At 37.9% G+C, this 23,093-nt stretch overlaps 1 protein-coding gene across 1 annotated transcript in view; it reads left to right on the top strand.

Annotated features, from left to right (window-relative positions):
• LOC307117999 (cyclin-dependent kinase-like 5) overlaps positions 1-23,093 on the top strand; it is a gene marked incomplete at its 3' end in the record, with an annotated part of 114,491 nt that overhangs the window by 87,936 nt on the left and 3,462 nt on the right. Inside the window, exons 11-17 of the mRNA XM_079803292.1 lie at positions 1,491-1,654; positions 5,734-6,745; positions 9,046-9,147; positions 9,403-9,508; positions 10,816-10,909; positions 12,672-12,777; positions 19,303-19,425. Coding sequence (XP_079659418.1) covers positions 1,491-1,654; positions 5,734-6,745; positions 9,046-9,147; positions 9,403-9,508; positions 10,816-10,909; positions 12,672-12,777; positions 19,303-19,425 — 1,707 coding nt within the window. The remainder of the gene's footprint in view (positions 1-1,490; positions 1,655-5,733; positions 6,746-9,045; positions 9,148-9,402; positions 9,509-10,815; positions 10,910-12,671; positions 12,778-19,302; positions 19,426-23,093) is intronic.

Consider the following 23,093-nt stretch of genomic DNA (forward strand, 5'->3'; position numbering starts at 1 on the left):
GCTCATGCTAATGAGCGTGACTCACGGTCGCTCCATTAGGTGAAAGTGACATATCATCACTGCGATAATTGTGCACTAATTATATTTCCAGCACAGCGAGTTCTTGTTTCTGCAGATGAATCTGCTGCTAATAATCCTGATGCTGTTGCCATTAAACTATCCTCTGCAAAACTGCCACACGGCCGCTTGTTCTGTCATGCCGTTTTATTAAAGGACGGATCATGTGTAAAAATATATCTTCAACAAATGAGGTTTAGGACACTGTGGTAATTATGCTGACGGTGTGTGTGTGTGTGTGTGTGTGTGTGTGTGTGTGTGTGTGTGTGAGTGTGTGTGATGGGCTTGTTGAAGCTCGTTTCCTTTGGAGGTCGGATATTAATAGATGTTTGTTGGGTGAATCTCATGAAAACATTTTCAGGTTGTATTTCACCACAGAAATCTAAAGAAAGAAATATATAAATATATACACAAAATCTTACTCTCATTACTATAATGTGAAAAAAATATGTTGATTTTAATTAAAATGATTATTTTACAATATTTTTTTATCCATAATACAATATATTTTTTAATTTGCTGCATTACAATAATGAGGAAAAGCATTGAGAATGACATCGAAGAAAACAACTAAAATTACATTTTACTAAGAAAAATGTCCTCTAAATGCATAATAATATATGCTATATTTTAATGAATAAATCAATAAATAAATATAAATAAAGTCCCTTTTTTTGAAATGTGTTGCAGGTCTGAATGACAGGAAAGGATGCATATTTACAAATGACATGAAGTTGACCAGACAAAACATGAAATATTTTGTGTTCATATTGTCTGCAATGAAATACAAGTCAAAGTAAATTTAGAAATCACTTCTTTTTTTTTTTTTTTGCGTTTTCCATACTGTCCCAACTTTTTCTGATTTGGGGTTGTACATACATACATACATACATATACATATATGCTCATCTCTATATACCCTATTCATTAACAACATGTATTCTTATTTCTGTGCCATAGTTATTATATTGATTAATAATAGATAGTTAGCTAATCTGTGTGCTTTGTATATGTGCATTTCTGAAATCAATTTAAATTGTAATGTAGATGCATTTTCTGTGAAGCTTTTTTGAAACGATATGTGTCGTGAAAAGCGCTATACAAATACATTTGAATTGAATTGAATCGAATATACATAAACAAAATATGTGACAAAATATATTTTTCTTTAATAATTTATTATTAATATGTATATATCATTTAGCATCAGGTGTACTGCCTTTAATTAAATTTGTTAATATAATTCAATAAAAATGTATAGTAAAATTTAGCAATTTAAAATGCATTTTATTAATGAGAATAACTATAATGTGCTTAGTTTTCATGGAAATAATGTAGAAATGAAAAGGCTGAATTTCCACGTTTTAATAGTGTTTTTTTTATTTTCACTGTGAAGTGTTTTTGACAGATCTGATTGTGGTTTGTACTTTCAGAACCTGTTGTTGTTGAACCCGAACGAGCGATATCTGACCGAGCAGAGTCTGAACCACCACGCCTTCCAGACGCAGCGACTGACGGAGCGGCCCGGCCCGCTCACACCCACACCCGTCCGCTCCTCCAAGAGGAAACCGCTTCTGGACAACAGCGCCCCCAGCAGGTCAGGAGGAGTCATTCAATCACACTGAGAAGAGTGGAACACTAACAAACCTACTAGAGATGCAACAATACAGTTAGTCCACGGTTCAATACATACCTCGGTTTTTACCCACGGTTTTCGGTTCGGTTCGGTTCTGATGGCTTGTCACATAAATATTTTGTTATTTTCTTAGGCGACAGGAACAGCAAGAGGTTAAAGAGAAAAAAAGACTATATTTTTATTGCAATACTCTTTCTTTATTTTACTTAAAATAATTGAAAAACCTTAAACTTAAAACTTTACTTTAAAAAAACCCTTGTACACATAATTCCTAGTGTATTGGATAATATAAAATAAATATATATAAAGATTTACACTGGAAGCTCAGAGCTGTACAGCAGCATTTAAGTATGAAATTGAATGAATGAATGAATGTAAAAATAAAACACTACATAGACTTTACTATAAAATATACACTGATTCTTATTAAAGCTACTGTATTAGTTCTTCAGTCAAGAGCAGTGAGTGATTTTCTCTTTGTCTTTTGTTGTTGTATTACCATTAAAAGGATATTTCACTCAAAAATGAAAATTCTGTCATCGAGAAATGAATACAGGTTTGAAACAACATTAGAGTGAGTAAATAATGACATCATGTTAGAGGTGAACTGTCCCTTTAAGGACAGCGTGTTCACTATAGGCTGCGCCGCTGTCAATTAAAGACCTGCACTCATCTAATATACGTACAGACACACGTGATTTTACTTTCACTTTAGACATAACCGACTGTGTTTATGTTAACCTTGTGTGTATTTGACAGTATTAGCGCAGTAAAACGACTATTTAGTCCTGTAAATCACGTGTTTGACAGGCGTTTAGTGCGCACGCTCTGAAAAGCGCATGTTAAAACCGCGCACGCGAATGAAACCCGGCAAGGCTTTAAAACGCATGCAAATAATGCACGTTCGTGATTGTGAATAATTATTGTGTTCCGTGAGTATAACTCCACCACTAACCTGTGATGTGAATGTGTGTCGTGTTGTTCAGTATTGGGATGGCGCAAATGATAGAATTTGTAGAAAAATAATTAATTAAATGCAAAACCGAGAAAACCGCAATTCACAAGCTCGTATTGAACCGTGAATGCCGTACCGAACAGCTCAATATTATATTGAGTATTGTGGCATCCCTAAAACCTACTGTGCATACAAGCTATATATATATATTTCAAACAGTAGTGTGCTGTATTGTGCTTATGTTGTCCTATTTCAGCAAGTTGCCTTCACTTTTCATCTAGAAAATTAAACCATTTTTGTGTAGCTTTTGGCAGCAAGATCAAATAATGATTCTTCATTTAGATTCGTCACACTGCAAATCAAGGTCACATCAAATTAAATGGAAAGTCAATTTCAATGCGTTGCATTATGGGATACAGAACATAACACAGTGTGCTCTGGTTGTAATCTGCCAATTTTTGATATGTTTAGTAGGTCATGCATGAAAAATACTGTGCACCAAATGTTAAATATTCGGAGCAGGGCTTGACATTAACACCCCCAACCCGCGTGTAACGCAGTCACTCCTACTACACTTTGGCGGGTTGAGTTTTACATACAATATAAAAAAAATTTCACTTGTAGTTTTTAAAAAAGGCATCTTGTGTTGTCAAAAACATTGATTTTTCTATACATATCTGAAATTCTTCCAATACTCATTTTCAGCAGAATAGACACACAATACCAGCTGCGCTTTCTTGTTCTCTCATCTCTCCGACAGCGAGTGACACACACACACCCGCCTCCACACACTCACTCGCTTCATTTGCTCCAGATGAGTATTGTTGCTGTTACAGGGCTTGAATTTCGGAGTGGGATTGTGTGTATTGTGCACAATTTTCAATCTACTTGAGCCATCAATCTGATGATAAACAGATATAGCTAGTGTTGCTTACAGCAGGGGTTTTCAAACTTTATGATACCAAGGACCCCCAAATATGATGAATCTTTATGAGGGACCCCCTTCCTAAAATCCATCTATTTTTATGTATGAAAAAACATTTAAACTGTTAACTGATAAATAGTGTGACGTTATAAATACAACATATTGTTTCCCAACTTAAATTGGCTATTAGTGTTGGATGTATAAACCTGAAGAAAATGTTTAAATTAAAAAATGTTTGTAAAGTCAATTTTCACAATAAATGTATGCAAGCAGCTCACGTCTTGCGTTAAAGCTACACTGTGTAACTTTTTTAGTTTATTCTTAGCTAAAAACACTTAGTTCTTACGAACATATATGTGCTCATTAATGTATATTTACTTCTTTCAAGTAATAAAGTATTCTCGTAAGTTTATGATATGCCATTGAAAATACATACGGGTGAGGGGTTCGAATGCGGGTCGCCATGTTGCCCCTCCATCTTGAAAGTACATTAGCCAAAGAGGGACATACCCGTAAATTTAAGCTTTGCCTTTCTCTGTGTCGAATGTGGACGAGGTCGAACTGGAAGCCATGTTAATCTTGGACTAAATCGGCCACCGTAGGAGTTAAAACGAAATCGGAATTGAGAGGAACAGAAACTAATATTCACTGGATGGTCATATACCTTTTCACCACTAGATGGGGGAAAATAGCTTTAAGGAAACTGCCTTACATTCCCGGTGAGCAAGATAAAGGGGACTATAGTGAGAAAAACTCAAAGCAAACATATACTACAGTTCTGGAATGTATACGGCAAGAAATGAGAGAAACATTTAGAAATGAAACAGTTTGAATATTCGGTAGACTTTATCTATTTTTGCTTTGTTTTTTGTTCTCTGAAATTTTCTGGGGACCCCTTAGAACTAGGGTTGGGTATCGTTTGGGTTTTTGTCGATTCCGGTGCCAAACCGATACTTTTAAAACGGTTCCGGTGCCAAAACGGTTCCTGAACCGATACTTAAAAAAAAAAAAGGCCACAAAACGAGGTGGATGACATTAAATGGCTTTTTATTTAATTTTTTTTATTTAAATTGAACCATTTATTAAAAGTTTAATGTATACTTAAATGTATGAATATAAATAAATATAAAACACAATTTACTTATTTACAAATTATTATTGACTTATTTACAAATTCACAGTAAAACCTAAGCCACCTAACCCAACTACAACAAGCCTAATATAACTCTAAATAACAGTTACAGTAATAACAGCAGTCGTCTGTCTTGGTATGCTACAAACCAGCTTCAAGCTTCAGCTTTATTTTGAAATATGATCATATTATCTAAATATTTTAGAACGCATCACCTTAATGTTTCCATGGCGACGCGTCATGTTTCTCACCTGACACACAGCTGCCACAATAGCGCTGACAGCTCAGCTGTATCGGGTTTATTTCGTTTTTTCTTTTTATTCAAAATATTCACAAACTTCTTAACTGTGTCACGAACTATCTGATGTTCAAATGTGTGAGTGAATGTGTGTTAGTTGATCTATAAAGCGCAATGGGCGGCGCCATGTTAGTTTGCGCCTCAGACTCGGATCTGTCGGATTTACAACACTTGAGTTCATTCTCGTCTCACGAAAGACATGAAAGTAAATGACCAGTTAACTGGAAGAAGAATAGATTAAACTATATAGTTACTATATAATGTGCATGTATCTGATGTGAATAAAACACGTAACGTTAGGCAAGTTATAACCGTCTGAAAGGATTGTCATAGCCGTTTTCATAGACATCAGTGGGTGTTTTTTGCTATGAGCCTACTTATGAGCATTTAAATGTCTGAAACCTGAAATAAACATGATGTGGTTGAAAACACTGAATAGTTGTCATGAGTTGTGATGTGACGAGCGCTGAGCGTCTGTCTCTGGCTCAGCCAAAGTGCAAAAGCACGTTTGAATTTTGGTACCGAAATGAGGAACCGAAATCTACGTTCTGATTCGGTCCGGTACATACCGGTTATATAAGTACCGGTGCTATATTGGCACCGGGTTTCGGTACCCAACCCTACTTAGAACCTTCTGGAGGACCCCTGGGGGTCTCCGGACCCCAGTTTGAAAACCCCTTGCTTACAGTCACCCAGGTTTACACTCTTTAATTTTGTTATGGTTTTTTAGGGGTCATATTGTCAAGAGTTCAAGCCACCATCGCTCAAACAGTCGCGACTGCTCCAGTCTGCCCCGTCATGGGCACGAAGACCTCCTCCCGCCCAGCTCGGAGACGTTCCTGAATGGGTCGGTGCAATCGGCCAACAGCCTGAGCCCAGTTATGCACCCCAAATCCTTTCAGCCGCTCAACCGCTCGGCATCCTGCGGTAAAGACCTGCAGCACGCCAAAGAGGCCAAAGCAAAAGTGGGCGATTTTGACTTCGGGAAACCGGCAGATGGCCCGGGAGCCAAATACCTGAAATCAAACACGCCTCGTTCCCAGAACCGCCATTCCTTTGTGGAGGGCAAGACCAGCACGCTGACGGGGGACCGGGAGAAACAGAACCGCCACGGTTACGGCGAGTCAGGCGGGAAGGGGTCATCCGCGTACCTGAGTTTGTCCAAGAGTCACGGAGTGCTTAGTGACGCCAAATCCGTGAACAACCTCAGCGACTTGCGACTGCACCCGGATGACCCGGCCGGTTCTCCCCGCTACTTCCCCAGCAGCTGCCTGGACCTTAACATGAACCTGAACTTGCCAGGCAGCCCGTCAATGCAGCACGGCGGACACAGTCCCGCGGTGGGACGGCGCAGCAAACCGGAACGGGACGGAAGCACGGTGGAGCCGTCCAACCGCCGCTCCTCGTCCCGGCAAAAGAGCCAGCAGCAGAGCGACGGAAACCCTGTTGATCCGCTCGACCCCGGAGCAGGACTGTCTCTTTCGGCTCCTCAAGAACTCCCCTACGGCGTGGGCTACACCAGCCCCTTCTCCTCCCAGCAGCGGCCGCACCGGCACTCCATGTACGTGCGGAGGGAGCGCGGGCGTCCGCATGGGGGCGAGACGGGCGGATTGGCAGTGGGGCCGGGGGTACCCACCAGGGCCAGCAGTCTACAGCTACTGACCCCTCAGCTTCAGCATCGGACCCTGCCCAGACACATAGGCAGCGCCGTGTCACGGGATGCAGGATTAGACGACGTCAGGGTCAGTCCATGCCTCTTTCTTTTAGTGTTTTGCCTGCTTTGTGATGCCTGTAAGCGTTTGTGAGATGTGTAGAGCGGATTCAGTACTGGGTCTGGATCAGGGTGATGCCCATCCCTGGTCTGGATGAAGTCTGGACATGTGGTTGTGTGTAAATATTACACATCTGTTCCAAAGCTTAATGAGCTGCCTCTGTGTATTGTCTACATAGGCAGCCACCGTCTAAAGCAACATCCTAACCAAGGTTGAACAAAATTCAGTCTGTTAATCTGTCTATCCATCCAACCAATCCAATCCAGTAGTCTAGTCCAATCCAATCCAGTAGTCTAGTCCAATCCAATCCAGTAGTCTAGTCCAATCCAATTAAATTCAATCCAGTAATCCAGTCCAACCCAATCGAATTCAGTAGTCCAGTCCAATCCAGTCAATTCAATTAAATCCAGTAGTCCAGTCCAACCCAGTCCAATCCAGTCTTATCTAATCTCATTCCTCAATCCATCCATCCATCCATCCTCAATCCATCCATTACTCAATCCATTCATCCATCCATCCATCCATCCATTCCTCAATTCATTCATTCTTCAATCCATCCATCCATCTATATCTGTAGTCCAGTCCAATCCAATTCAGTTCAGTTCAGTTCAATTCAATTAAATCCAGTAGTCCAATCCAGTCCAGTCAATTCAATCCAGTAGTCCAGTCCAATCCATTCCAATCCAATTCAATCCAGTAGTCCAGTCCAATCCAATTCAATTCAATCAAGTAGTCCAGTCCAACCCAGTCCAATCCAGTAGTCTAGTCTAGTCCAATCCAGTCCAGTCAATTCAATTCAATCCAGTAGTCCAGTCCAATCCAATTCAATTCAATCCAGTAGTCCAGTCCAATTGAATCCAATAGTCTAGTCCAATCCAATCCAGTAGTCCAGTTCAGTCCAGTCCAACCAATCCAATCCAGTAGTCCAGTCGAATCCAGTCCAGTCAATTCAATTCAATCCAGTAGTCCAGTCCTCCCCAGTCCAATCCAGTCCTATCCCATCTCATTCCTCAATCCATCCATCCATCCATCCATCCATCCATCCACCCATTCCTCAATCCATCCACCCATTCCTCAATCCATCCATCCATCCATCCATCCATCCTCAATCCATCCATTCCTCAATCCATCCATCCACCCATTCCTCAATCCATCCATCCATCCATCCATCCATCCTCAATCCATCCATTCCTCAATCCATCCATCCATCCACCCATTCCTCAATCCATCCATCCATCCACCCATTCTTCAATCCATCCATCCATCCATCCATCCATCCATCCATCCATCCATCCTCAATCCATCCATTCCTCAATCCATCCATCCATCCATCCATCCATCCACCCATTCCTCAATCCATCCATCCATCCATTCTCAATCCATCCATTCCTCAATCCATTCATCCATCCATCCTCAATCCATCCATTCCTCAATCCATCCATCCATCCACCCATTCCTCAATCCATCCATCCATCCATCCATCCTCAATCCATCCATTCCTCAATCCATTCATCCATCCATCCTCAATCCATCCATTCCTCAATCCATTGATTCATCCATCCATCCATTCCTCAATCCATTTATTCTTCAATCCATCCATCTATCCCTGTAGTACAGTCCAGTCCAATCCAATCTAGTAGTTTAGTCCAGTCCAATCCAATCCAATTCAATCCAGAAGTCCAGTCCAATCCAATTAAATTCAATCCAGTGGTCCAGTCCAATCCAATCCAATAGTCCAGTCCAATTCAATCCAGTCCAGTCCTATCCCATCTCATTCCTCAATCCATCCATCCATTCCTCAAACCATCCATTCCTCAATCCATCCATCCATCCATCCATTCCTCAATCCATCCATTCTTCCATCCATCCATCTATCCCTGTAGTACAGTCCAATCCAGTAGTCTAGTCCAACCCAATCCAATTCAAGCCAATCCAATCCAATCCAATCCAGTAGTCCAATCCAGTAGTCTAGTCCTACCCAATCCAATTCAAGCCAGTCCAGTCCAATCCCATCCAACCCCATCCAATAGTCCAATTCAATCCAGTTGTCCAGTTCAATCCAGTAGTCCAATCCAATAGTCCAGTCTAATCCAGTCCACTTCAATCCAGTAGTCCAGTCCAGTCCCATCCATCCCATCCATATGTTCAATAATGTTGTCTCGGTGGCCAGCTCACTAGGCTTTGTAACAGATCCTGTGTGTGTAAGAGTGATCATATGAATGTGTGCTGGGCGCTTTATGCTTCACCTGCTCTCATCTCTCCATAAACAGACCGACCCCGCGGCCGCAGAGGTCAGTCACACACGGCCTTTAATCCGGGAGTCCACACGGGACAACACCACCACCTTTCACGCACCACGGCAAAAAAGCGAGGTCCGCACCATCCTGCTTTCTCCCTCTTTCTCTCTGTCTCTTTACCTCTTTCTCCCCATATCCCTCCTCCTGCTGCCCATTCTCCTATTTGCTTTGCTCTCTCATTCTTGAAGGTGGCATTTCGGTTGTGTTTCCTTTTGTTTGGAGTTTATGCAGAGGGGAAATCGTCAATGTTCATGCCACATAATGTCCTTAGTGTTACATTCAGCCCTTTTTCTGCTTGAAACACGTCTGTGACGAATGTTGGTGCTGCAGGGAGGCGTGTATCACGAGCAGCTCGCCGATGACAGCGGATCCGCCAAAGAGAACCGCATGATGTACGCCGAATCTGTGCCGCGACGGGTCGGAAGCTTCTACAGGGGTCAGTCAAATCCGGCTTTTTATTACAACATATCTTAGGGATGGCGATTATGGCGCACACTGCAAGTAACTTGTTTTATTTTATTGTGTCGTCTAATTTATTTATCAACAAATGCAATGGAAAACATCTCTGTACCTTCTCTGTATGCCACGCTCAACACTGTGTCTACACCGCAGGTGCCAAACAACTAAATTAGATCCCATTATAATCAAGAAAACTGCATGCGTCGCCATATTTACTGCAATATAGTCATTACACGCTAACTATGTTGGGAGGACAATCAAAAAACAACAACCACTTTGAATAAAAAAGCAGCCAAACGGCTGTTGTTGGAAAAGAGAGCGAATGAGAAGTAATGCAATAGTTAAAGGGTTAGTTCACCAAAAATGTAAATTCTGTCATTAATTCCTCACCCTCATGTGGTTGGACACCCGTCAGACCTCCGTTCATCTTCAGACACAAATGAAGATATTTTAGTGTAAAGCTGATGCTGAGAAAGGCTTCAGATAGGCCTCCATTGGCATTCAGTACATTTACACTCACAAGACCCATAAAAGGCACTAAAAACGCCGTTACAAAGTCCATCTCACCACAGTGACTCTACAATAATTTTACGATGCGACGACAATTAGTTTTTGTGCGCAAAAAAAAATCAAAACACCTTTATCCAGCTTGTTCTTGTCTTCCGTGTGTGTCTCCTCGACGCATGCGTGAGAATATGAGCAGATCCGGCGTTCGGACACATGACCCAGAAGAGATTTGTTTACAAGCAGAGGAAGACGCTCGTATCTCAGCTGTTGAATTCTACACTGATCGTGCTTTAGGTCTCGGTGTAGTTCTCAAAATGGGGCTAAAGTGAGCATTTCATGGATTCCCGAACGCCGGATCTGCTCATATTCTCGCGCATGCGTCGTGGAGACACACACGGAAGACAAGAACAAGCTGGATAAAGGTGTTATTTAGATTTTTTTTTCCGCACAAAAACTATTGTCGTCGCATCGTAAAATTATTGTAGAGTGACTGTGGTGAGATGGACTTTGTAACGACGTTTTTAGTGCCTTTTATGGGTCTTGTGAGTGTAAATGTACTGAATGCCAATGGAGGCCTATCTGAAGCCTTTCTCAGCATCAGATTTACACTAAAATATCTTCATTTGTGTCTGAAGATGAACGGAGGTCTGACGGGTGTCCAACCACATGAGGGTCAGTCATTAATGACAGAATTTACATTTTTGGGTGAACTAACCCTTTAATATCACTTTTTGTAACACTTGGTTCCAGATCTCACTGTTTTTCTGTTTTCACCAGTGCCTTCACCCAGACCCGATAACTCATTTCACGAGAGTTCAGGGGTCACGATGGACAACAGCCACAACATACACCAACCCACCTATGACCCCTGGTGAGGAATTTTCAGCGTTTTATATGTTGCTACTACTGTTATTTGGCTCCTCCAAAATTTTATTTGAATCGAAATGTTTTCTGTGATAACTGTAAATAATACGTTTTCAGTGCTTGGAATAAACAAATAAAGGCTTAAATACATTTTGGGGAATGTTTTTAATTGAATTGCCATGAGTGCCTTGGACAGTATAACAGGAAGTGAGTCAGAATTTAAAAAAGAAAAGTGATCATACAATGCGACGCAAGTGTTTTTTGCTAGTTTAATCTGTTCACTCATGGGTGTCTGGTTTGAAAGCCAGGTGTGTTCAAGCGCATTGTTGGAAACTGAAAACGACTGCGCCATTGACCAACAAAAATCTGGTCTAAAGCAAATAGCGCAGTATTTTTGTGTTATTTAAAGGGTGTGTTAGTAATATGAGCCAATAGGTGGTGCACAACACGCGTACACTCTGATTATTACACACAGGGACGTGTGTTTTCCCGTCGTTAAACTAGCAAAAGTGGGTCCGGACATGCCCTAAGTGCACCTGCGCCATGCGTTCAAATCATAGACTGTAAAAAAATATGGCCGTAGTGTCCGTGACGTCACCCGTAGGATTCTGAAGAGCAGTTTTGAAGTGTAAAGTCGGGTCGAGCTGGCCGTCGCCATCTTGTCATCGCGCGTCACTCCCGGATAATAGAAAATGGGCAAAGAGGCGGAGCTGAGGTGACGACTAACAGACAGCAGACAAACGGCAATCCACCTGTCACTCAAAGTGGCCACGCCCTTAATTATGCAGAACTTTAAGGCTTTATATAATGTAAACAAATGAGTTATAAAAACATTCCCCCCCCTCACAGTCGTCATGAAGGGCAAAATTAGCCGAATAGACCAAAAGCTACAGTAAACATGTGTTCTTCTGCTGTAAAGTCGGCCATTTTAACATGAGCTCAATGAGATTCTGCTCCTTCTGGAGTCTGCCTCTAGTGGCCAGTCCATGAACTGCATTTTAACTCACTTCCGTATCGGCTTCAAGAGAAACTGCTGGAGGTTACCACTTGGCTTAAATCATTAAAATAGGGCCCTTTATATTGAATTCAGAAACTCTTGTTTCTAGTGACACCGGTGGCCGTTCAGTGAACTGCAGCCAGCGACGTATTGCTCGCACACATAACATACAAGAGACTGAACGTGATTTAAAGCCCTGATAGACTCACGGCAAAGGTCTTTTTCGTTCTTCACTTAGAAGTAAAAGCAGTTTGAAATACCTTTTTTCAGTGATATACTGTTAACAAGCATCCCTACACCATCCACAAGAGCGACTTTTAGATGAATATGAGCTGCTCTTGCCTCTCAATAACAAAACGCAACAATAATGCCAGCGGTGAGAAAACAGCCGTTCAGAAAGCATCTGATCATAGTGATGGGATATGTTTGAGATTCACCGCCATCATCGAGCTCATTAAAATCACACTGTTATGATATTTGGATTATAAAGTATACACTGTAGATCTTGCTATGCAAGACTATAGTTTAACTCAATCTCTTTTCTTTGCATGCGTTGTATAAGCGTTTGTTCGTTTCATGTGTCATTGAGCGGAAGAGAGGCTCTCAAGAACGTAAAAACATCACAGCTTTTTGAATTTCCAAAAGCGAAAAGCGTCCAGAAAAACTTAAAATATAAAAACTAATTCAAAATATGAATAGAAATAGTAGTATAGTATAATGCCCGATTGTGAGCATCAGTTTTATTGACATTGTAAGTGTCTTGTTTGATGAGGACGGGGTCCGAGACGCTGAACGTGAGCCCTCCAGAACCGACCAAAGACAAAGAGAAACAAGGCTTCTTCAGGTCCATGAAGAAGAAGAAAAAGAAGCCTCAAACCGTGAGTGTGTGTGTGTTTACGTGTTTAATGTATCATGAATGTGTGTGTGAGTGTGACTAGTAGAGTCTAAACCCAGTCCGTAATCGAGAGTCTGTCACCCGACTCAACCGCTACTCTGACGTTTTAAAACAATAGCTCATCCAAATATTGATTCTGTCATTAATTATATCCCCATATTTATTTCATTACAAACACACATGCTGTTATTGTTTTCTGTGAAACACAGCAGATATTTAGAATTATCTCTTTTCTACGACCACATCTGATAGACCATCTCCAAAAAACTGCATAGAACCACCACAACAGTCCTATTCTGTTCTATTCTGTTCTGTTCTATTATTTTCTGTTGTTCTATTCTATTCTGTTCTATTCTTTTCTGTTGTTCTGTTCTGTTCTATTCTGTTCTATTCTATTATGTGCTATTGTATTCTGTTCTATTCTATTCTGTTGTTGTGTTCTTTTTTATTCTGTTGTGTTCTATTCTATTCTATTCTGTTCTATTGTATTCTATTCTTTTCTATTGTTCTGTTATATTCTGTTCTATTCTATTGTATTCTATTTTGTTCTATTCTGTTGTGTTGTTTTCTATTGTATTGTATTGTATTCTGTTGCATTCTGTTCTGTTGTGTTCTATTGTATTCTATTCTGTTCTTTTGTATTCTATTCTATTCTGTTGTGTTGTATTCTATTCTGTTGTGTTCTTTTATATTATATTATATTATATTATGTTCTATTGTATTCTATTCTGTTGTGTTGTGTTGTGTTCTATTCTATTGTATTCTATTCTGTTATATTGTATTGTATTGCATTCTGTTAAATTCTATTCTGTTGTGTTCTATTCTGTTCTATTGTATTCTATTCTGTTCTATTGTATTGTATTCTGTTGTGTTCTGTTCTATTGTATTCTATTCTGTTGTGTTCTGTTGTGTTGTGTTCTATTATATTCTGTTGTGTTGTGTTCTATTGTATTCTATTATGTTGTATTGTGTTGTGTTTTATTATATTCTGTTCTTTTCTATTCTGTTCTATTGTATTGTATTCTGTTGTATTGTGTTGTTTTCTATTATATTCTGTTGTGTTGTGTTCTATTGTATTCTATTCTGTTGTGTTGTGTTCTATTCTGTTGTGTTCTATTGTATTGTATTCTGTTGTATTGTGTTGTTTTCTATTATATTCTGTTGTGTTGTGTTCTATTGTATTCTATTCTGTTGTGTTGTGTTCTATTCTATTCTATTCTGTTCTATTGTATTCTATTCTGTTGGGTTGTGTTCTATTATATTCTGTTGTGTTGTGTTCTATTGTTTTCTATTATGTTGTATTGTGTTGTGTTTTATTATATTCTGTTCTTTTCTATTCTGTTCTATTGTATTATATTCTGTTGTATTGTGTTGTTTTCTATTATATTCTGTTGTGTTGTGTTCTATTGTATTATATTCTGTTGTGTTCTGTTCTATTGTATTATATTCTGTTGTATTGTGTTGTTTTCTATTATATTCTGTTGTGTTGTGTTCTATTGTATTCTATTCTGTTGTGTTGTGTTGTGTTGTGTTGTGTTCTATTCTATTCTATTCTGTTCTATTGTATTCTATTCTGTTGTGTTCTGTTCTATTCTGTTCTGTTCTGTTCTATTGTATTCTATTCTGTTGTGTTCTGTTCTATTGTATTCTATTCTGTTGTGTTCTGTTCTATTGTATTCTATTCTGTTGTGTTCTGTTCTATTGTATTCTATTCTGTTGTGTTGTGTTCTATTGTATTCTATTCTGTTGTGTTGTGTTCTATTGTATTCTATTCTGTTGTGTTCTGTTCTATTGTATTCTATTCTGTTGTGTTCTGTTCTATTGTATTCTATTCTGTTGTGTTCTGTTCTATTGTATTCTATTATGTTGTATTGTGTTGTTTTATTATATTATATTCTGTTCTTTTCTTTTCTATTCTGTTCTATTGTATTGTATTCTGTTGTGTTGTGTTCTATTGTATTCTATTCTGTTGTGTTGTGTTCTATTCTATTCTATTCTGTTCTATTGTATTCTATTCTGTTGGGTTGTGTTCTGTTCTATTGTATTATATTCTGTTGTGTTCTGTTCTATTGTATTCTATTCTGTTGTGTTCTATTGTATTCTATTCTGTTGTGTTGTGTTGTGTTGTGTTGTGTTCTATTCTATTCTATTCTGTTCTATTGTATTCTATTCTGTTGTGTTCTGTTCTATTCTGTTCTGTTCTGTTCTATTGTATTCTATTCTGTTGTGTTCTGTTCTATTGTATTCTATTCTGTTGTGTTCTGTTCTATTGTATTCTATTCTGTTGTGTTCTGTTCTATTGTATTCTATTATGTTGTATTGTGTTGTTTTATTATATTATATTCTGTTCTTTTCTTTTCTATTCTGTTCTATTGTATTGTATTCTGTTGTGTTGTGTTCTATTGTATTCTATTCTGTTGTGTTGTGTTCTATTCTATTCTATTCTGTTCTATTGTATTCTATTCTGTTGGGTTGTGTTCTGTTCTATTGTATTATATTCTGTTGTGTTCTGTTCTATTGTATTCTATTCTGTTGTGTTCTATTGTATTCTATTCTGTTGTGTTGTGTTGTGTTGTGTTGTGTTCTATTCTATTCTATTCTGTTCTATTGTATTCTATTCTGTTGTGTTCTGTTCTATTCTGTTCTGTTCTGTTCTATTGTATTCTATTCTGTTGTGTTCTGTTCTATTGTATTCTATTCTGTTGTGTTCTGTTCTATTGTATTCTATTCTGTTGTGTTCTGTTCTATTGTATTCTATTCTGTTGTGTTCTGTTCTATTGTATTCTATTCTGTTGTGTTCTGTTCTATTGTATTCTATTCTGTTGTGTTCTGTTCTATTGTATTCTATTCTGTTGTGTTGTGTTCTATTGTATTCTATTCTGTTGTGTTCTGTTCTATTGTATTCTATTCTGTTGTGTTCTGTTCTATTGTATTCTATTCTGTTGTGTTCTGTTCTATTGTATTCTATTCTGTTGTGTTCTGTTCTATTGTATTCTATTCTGTTGTGTTCTGTTCTATTGTATTCTATTCTGTTGTGTTCTGTTCTATTGTATTCTATTATGTTGTATTGTGTTGTTTTATTATATTATATTCTGTTCTTTTCTTTTCTATTCTGTTCTATTGTATTGTATTCTGTTGTGTTGTGTTCTATTGTATTCTATTCTGTTGTGTTGTGTTCTATTCTATTCTATTCTGTTCTATTGTATTCTATTCTGTTGGGTTGTGTTCTGTTCTATTGTATTATATTCTGTTGTGTTCTGTTCTATTGTATTCTATTCTGTTGTGTTCTATTGTATTCTATTCTGTTGTGTTGTGTTGTGTTGTGTTGTGTTCTATTCTATTCTATTCTGTTCTATTGTATTCTATTCTGTTGTGTTCTGTTCTATTCTGTTCTGTTCTGTTCTATTGTATTCTATTCTGTTGTGTTCTGTTCTATTGTATTCTATTCTGTTGTGTTGTGTTCTATTGTATTCTATTCTGTTGTGTTCTGTTCTATTGTATTCTATTCTGTTGTGTTCTGTTCTATTGTATTCTATTCTGTTGTGTTCTGTTCTATTGTATTCTATTCTGTTGTGTTGTGTTCTATTGTATTCTATTCTGTTGTGTTCTGTTCTATTGTATTCTATTCTGTTGTGTTCTGTTCTATTGTATTCTATTCTGTTGTGTTCTGTTCTATTGTATTCTATTCTGTTGTGTTCTGTTCTATTGTATTCTATTCTGTTGTGTTCTGTTCTATTGTATTCTATTCTGTTGTGTTCTGTTCTATTGTATTCTATTCTGTTGTGTTCTGTTCTATTGTATTCTATTCTGTTGTGTTCTGTTCTATTGTATTCTATTCTGTTGTGTTCTGTTCTATTGTATTCTATTCTGTTGTGTTGTGTTCTATTGTATTCTATTCTGTTGTGTTCTGTTCTATTGTATTCTATTCTGTTGTGTTCTGTTCTATTGTATTCTATTCTGTTGTGTTCTGTTCTATTGTATTCTATTCTGTTGTGTTCTGTTCTATTGTATTCTATTCTGTTGTGTTCTGTTCTATTGTATTCTATTCTGTTGTGTTCTGTTCTATTGTATTCTATTATGTTGTATTGTGTTGTTTTATTATATTATATTCTGTTCTTTTCTTTTCTATTCTGTTCTATTGTATTGTATTCTGTTGTGTTGTGTTCTATTGTATTCTATTCTGTTGTGTTGTGTTCTATTCTATTCTATTCTGTTCTATTGTATTCTATTCTGTTGGGTTGTGTTCTGTTCTATTGTATTATATTCTGTTGTGTTCTGTTCTATTGTATTCTATTCTGTTGTGTTCTATTGTATTCTATTCTGTTGTGTTGTGTTGTGTTGTGTTGTGTTGTGTTCTATTCTATTCTATTCTGTTCTATTGTATTCTATTCTGTTGTGTTCTGTTCTATTCTGTTCTGTTCTGTTCTATTGTATTCTATTCTGTTGTGTTCTGTTCTATTGTATTCTATTCTGTTGTGTTCTGTTCTATTGTATTCTATTCTGTTGTGTTCTGTTCTATTGTATTCTATTCTGTTGTGTTCTGTTCTATTGTATTCTATTCTGTTGTGTTCTGTTCTATTGTATTCTATTCTGTTGTGTTGTGTTCTATTGTATTCTATTCTGTTGTGTTCTGTTCTATTGTATTCTATTCTGTTGTGTTCTGTTCTATTGTATTCTATTCTGTTGTGTTCTGTTCTATTGTATTCTATTCTGTTGTGTTCTGTTCTATTGTATTCTATTCTGTTGTGTTCTGTTCTATTGTATTCTATTCTGTTGTGTTCTGTTCTATTGTATTCTATTATGTTGTATTGTGTTGTTTTATTATATTATATTCTGTTCTTTTCTTTTCTATTCTGTTCTATTGTATTATATTCTGTTGTGTTGTGTTCTATTGTATTCTATTCTGTTGTGTTGTGTTCTATTCTATTCTATTCTGTTCTATTGTATTCTATTCTGTTGGGTTGTGTTCTGTTCTATTGTATTATATTCTGTTGTGTTCTGTTCTATTGTATTCTATTCTGTTGTGTTCTATTGTATTCTATTCTGTTGTGTTCTGTTGTGTTGTGTTCTATTCTATTCTGTTGTGTTCTGTTCTATTGTATTATATTCTGTTGTGTTGTGTTCTATTGTATTCTATTCTGTTGTATTGTGTTGTGTTTTATTATATTCTGTTCTTTTCTATTCTGTTCTATTGTATTGTATTCTGTTGTATTGTGTTGTTTTCTATTATATTCTGTTGTGTTGTGTTCTATTGTATTCTATTCTGTTGTGTTGTGTTCTATTGTATTCTATTCTGTTGTGTTGTGTTCTATTCTATTCTATTCTATTCTATTCTGTTCTATTGTATTCTATTCTGTTGGGTTGTGTTCTGTTCTATTGTATTATATTCTGTTGTGTTCTGTTGTGTTGTGTTCTATTATATTCTGTTGTGTTGTGTTCTATTGTATTCTATTATGTTGTATTGTGTTGTTGTATTATATTCTGTTCTTTTCTATCCTGTTCTATTGTATTGTATTCTGTTGTATTGTGTTGTTTTCTATTATATTCTGTTGTGTTGTGTTCTATTGTATTCTATTCTGTTATGTTGTGTTCTATTGTATTCTGTTCTATTGTATTCTATTCTGTTGTGTTGTGTTCTATTGTATTCTGTTCTATTGTATTCTATTCTGTTGGGTTGTGTTCTATTCTGTTGTGTTCTATTGTATTCTATTATGTTGTATTGTATTCTATTCTGTTGTGTTCTATTGTATTCTATTATGTTGTATTGTGTTGTGTTGTATTATATTCTGTTCTGTTCTTTTCTATTCTATTGTGTTCTGTTCTTTTCTATTCTATTCTGTTGTGTTGTGTTCTATTGTATTCTATTCTGTTGGGTTGTGTTCTATTCTATTATGTTGTATTGTATTCTATTCTGTTGTGTTCTATTGTATTCTATTATGTTGTATTGTGTTGTGTTGTATTATATTCTGTTCTGTTCTTTTCTATTCTATTCTGTTGTGTTGTGTTCTATTATATTCTGTTCTATTCTATTCCTAATCTTTTCAAGTCATCATTCAGTGATAATCATATTTTTATGGTATGGGATTTGTTATAGTATGAAACCTTTTAAAATTAACACAAACTATTTAGAAAAAAATGTATAACTAATTATAAACCCTAATCAATATTAACTAGTTTCTAGAGAGTCTAGAAATCTCACCAGTTTTCTGGATTATTATTTTTAACAAAAAAATGTGAAGTACTAAAATAACTAAAACTAAAATAAAATTAATAAAAACTCTATAGACATACTTTAAAAAAAAGAAACTAATAGAAATGACCAAAACAAAATAACTAAAATGTAAATGGAACATATAAAAATAAAACGAATTCACAATATTTAATTGGATTCATTATGATATGAACTCAGATTAATATTTGTAATAATTATGTGTAAACCGTGATCAGAGTGGGGTGTCAGATCTCCAGTATTGAGTATTGTGTGAGTTTTGTGCCTCTTGTATTGCAGACAGACACTGCTGAAGAGCGAGTTCCAGCCATGAGAAAGTCTCTCTTTCCTCTTTTTCACTCTCAGAGGAGCTTCACACGCAGCTCCTCTGAGAGAGTGCGTCCTCTAGTGGCCACACCGATGGTATACATGAGTCTCCATACAATCGCCTCTAACACACTGCCAACTAAACCGCTCTCGCTGCATGAATTAACAAGACTAATCGGTTATGTGGAAGTGGGCTGGGTACTTGTCTCCTCATTGGTTGTCAGATCTGTGATGTCATCAGACTCCGACAAATGCACAAATGACGGACGCATGGGTTCATAATTGCATCCTGTGATTTGCATGTGTGAGAATTTTCCATTTGATTTAGTTTTAGCAAGTCCACAGAAACGGACTGAAGTAAATACATGAGGGTGAAACTGATGAAATCATGCCCCCCACCCCCCCCCCCCCAAAAAAAATCATAAGAAAACAGAAAGAAATTATATTCTGCATGAAGAAAAATCAAAGCCTAATTTTATGATTTTTTGACAGTATTTTTATGATATTTAAAAACATTTTCCCCTAATTCCTCTTTACCGAAATTCAAAACATAACACTTAAGTTGTATCATGTTTGTATTTAGGGCTTTTCAGACTGCACACTTTTAACCCCGGGTAAAGGAACGTTTCACACTTGTAATTTAGAAGCAGGGTTAGCACCGCTTTTAGCCCCGGGTAAAGGAACGTTTCACACTTGTAATTTAGAAGCAGGGTTAGCACCGCTTTTAACCCCGGGTAAAGGAACGTTTCACACTTGTAATTTAGAAGCAGGGTTAGCACCGCTTTTAGCCCCGGGTAAAGGAACGTTTCACACTTGTAATTTAGAAGCAGGGTTAGCACCGCTTTTAGCCCCGGGTAAAGGAACGTTTCACACTTGTAATTTAGAAGCAGGGTTAGCACCGCTTTTAACCCCGGGTAAAGGAACGTTTCACACTTGTAATTTAGAAGCAGGGTTAGCACCGCTTTTAACCCCGGGTAAAGGAACGTTTCATACCTGTAATTTAGAAGCAGGGTTAGCACCGCTTTTAACCCCGGGTAAAGGAACGTTTCACACTTGTAATTTAGAAGCAGGGTTAGCACCGCTTTTAACCCCGGGTAAAGGAACGTTTCACACTTGTAATTTAGAAGCAGGGTTAGCACCGCTTTTAGCCCCGGGTAAAGGAACGTTTCACACTTGTAATTTCGAAGCAGGGTTAGCACCGCTTTTAACCCCGGGTAAAGGAACGTTTCACACTTGTAATTTAGAAGCAGGGTTAGCACCGCTTTTAACCCCGGGTAAAGGAACGTTTCACACTTGTAATTTAGAAGCAGGGTTAGCACCGCTTTTAACCCCGGGTAAAGGAACGTTTCACACTTGTAATTTAGAAGCAGGGTTAGCACCGCTTTTAACCCCGGGTAAAGGAACGTTTCACACTTGTAATTTAGAAGCAGGGTTAGCACCGCTTTTAACCCCGGGTAAAGGAACGTTTCACACTTGTAATTTAGAAGCAGGGTTAGCACCGCTTTTAACCCCGGGTAAAGGAACGTTTCACACTTGTAATTTAGAAGCAGGGTTAGCACCGCTTTTAACCCCAGGTAAAGGAACGTTTCATACTTGTAATTTAGAAGCAGGGATGGGACCACTTTTAACCCCGGGTAAAGGAACGTTTCACACTTGTAATTTAGAAGCAGGGTTAGCACCGCTTTTAGCCCCGGGTAAAGGAACGTTTCACACTTGTAATTTAAAAGCAGGGTTAGCACCGCTTTTAACCCCGGGTAAAGGAACGTTTCACACTTGTAATTTAGAAGCAGGGTTAGCACCGCTTTTAACCCCGGGTAAAGGAACGTTTCACACTTGTAATTTAGAAGCAGGGTTAGCACCGCTTTTAACCCCGGGTAAAGGAACGTTTCACACTTGTAATTTAAAAGCAGGGTTAGCACCGCTTTTAACCCCGGGTAAAGGAACGTTTCACACTTGTAATTTAGAAGCAGGGTTAGCACCGCTTTTAACCCCGGGTAAAGGAACGTTTCACACTTGTAATTTAGAAGCAGGGTTAGCACCGCTTTTAACCCCGGGTAAAGGAACGTTTCACACTTGTAATTTAGAAGCAGGGTTAGCACCGCTTTTAACCCCGGGTAAAGGAACGTTTCACACTTGTAATTTAGAAGCAGGGTTAGCACCGCTTTTAACCCCGGGTAAAGGAACGTTTCACACTTGTAATTTAGAAGCAGGGTTAGCACCGCTTTTAACCCCGGGTAAAGGAACGTTTCACACTTGTAATTTAAAAGCAGGGTTAGCACCGCTTTTAACCCCGGGTAAAGGAACGTTTCACACTTGTAATTTAGAAGCAGGGTTAGCACCGCTTTTAACCCCGGGTAAAGGAATGTTTCACACTTGTAATTTAGAAGCAGGGTTAGCACCGCTTTTAACCCCGGGTAAAGGAATGTTTCACGCTTGTAATTTAGAAGCAGGGTTAGCACCGCTTTTAACCCCGGGTAAAGGAACGTTTCATACCTGTAATTTAGAAGCAGGGTTAGCACCACTTTTAACCCCGGGTAAAGGAATGTTTCACACTTGTAATTTAGAAGCAGGGTTAGCACCGCTTTTAACCCCGGGTAAAGGAACGTTTCACACTTGTAATTTAGAAGCAGGGTTAGCACCACTTTTAACCCCGGGTAAAGGACCCCGTTTCACACTTGTAATTTAGAAGCAGGGTTAGCACCGCTTTTAACCCCGGGTAAAGGAACGTTTCACACTTGTAATTTAGAAGCAGGGTTAGCACCGCTTTTAACCCCGGGTAAAGGAACGTTTCACACTTGTAATTTAAAAGCAGGGTTAGCACCGCTTTTAACCCCGGGTAAAGGAACGTTTCACACTTGTAATTTAACAGCAGGGTTAGCACTGCTTTTAACCCCGGGTAAAGGAACGTTTCACACTTGTAATTTAAAAGCAGGGTTAGCACCGCTTTTAACCCCGGGTAAAGGAACGTTTCACACTTGTAATTTAACAGCAGGGTTAGCACCGCTTTTAACCCCGGGTAAAGGAACGTTTCACACTTGTAATTTAGAAGCAGGGTTAGCACCGCTTTTAACCCCGGGTAAAGGAACGTTTCACACTTGTAATTTAGAAGCAGGGTTAGCACCGCTTTTAACCCCGGGTAAAGGAACGTTTCACACTTGTAATTTAACAGCAGGGTTAGCACCGCTTTTAACCCCGGGTAAAGGAACGTTTCACACTTGTAATTTAACAGCAGTATTGGCACCAACACTAGAGCCTGTAAGTAAACATATTTAAAGAATATATGAATTAATATTCAGAAATAAAGATTTGTTTGTTTGTTAACCCTCTTAAATTATGAGCATGAAGCGGATTCCCAGATTTAGAATGACCCAGGGTTAACTATTTCAAGTGTGAAAAGCCCTTTTGTGTACTGAATTTATCTTATGCTACTTTTTTTATTTCTTTTTAAATCATGTCCAAACATGATTCATTACAGAATTAAGACTTTTTGGGTGAAATTTACCTATAAAAATATAACAATAAAACATGCAAGGCTGTGATTTTCTGCAAAGCTGCTTTGAAAAGTATTGTGAAAAGTATAAAATATTGAATAAAGTGGTGGAATGATTTTATCCGGAGTCATCAGGAATCAGATTTCCTGGATCTGGTGATGGTGATTATGATGATGTTGTGACTAATCTGGTTAATAAGAATAATCACCACCACCACCATCATCATCACCATCATCATCTTCATCATAAAATGTAATATTAAGAATAAGAATC

The sequence above is a fragment of the Gobio gobio genome (assembly GCF_949357685.1).
Source record: "Gobio gobio genome assembly, chromosome: 21".
NCBI classification, from domain to species: Eukaryota; Metazoa; Chordata; class Actinopteri; order Cypriniformes; family Gobionidae; genus Gobio; species Gobio gobio.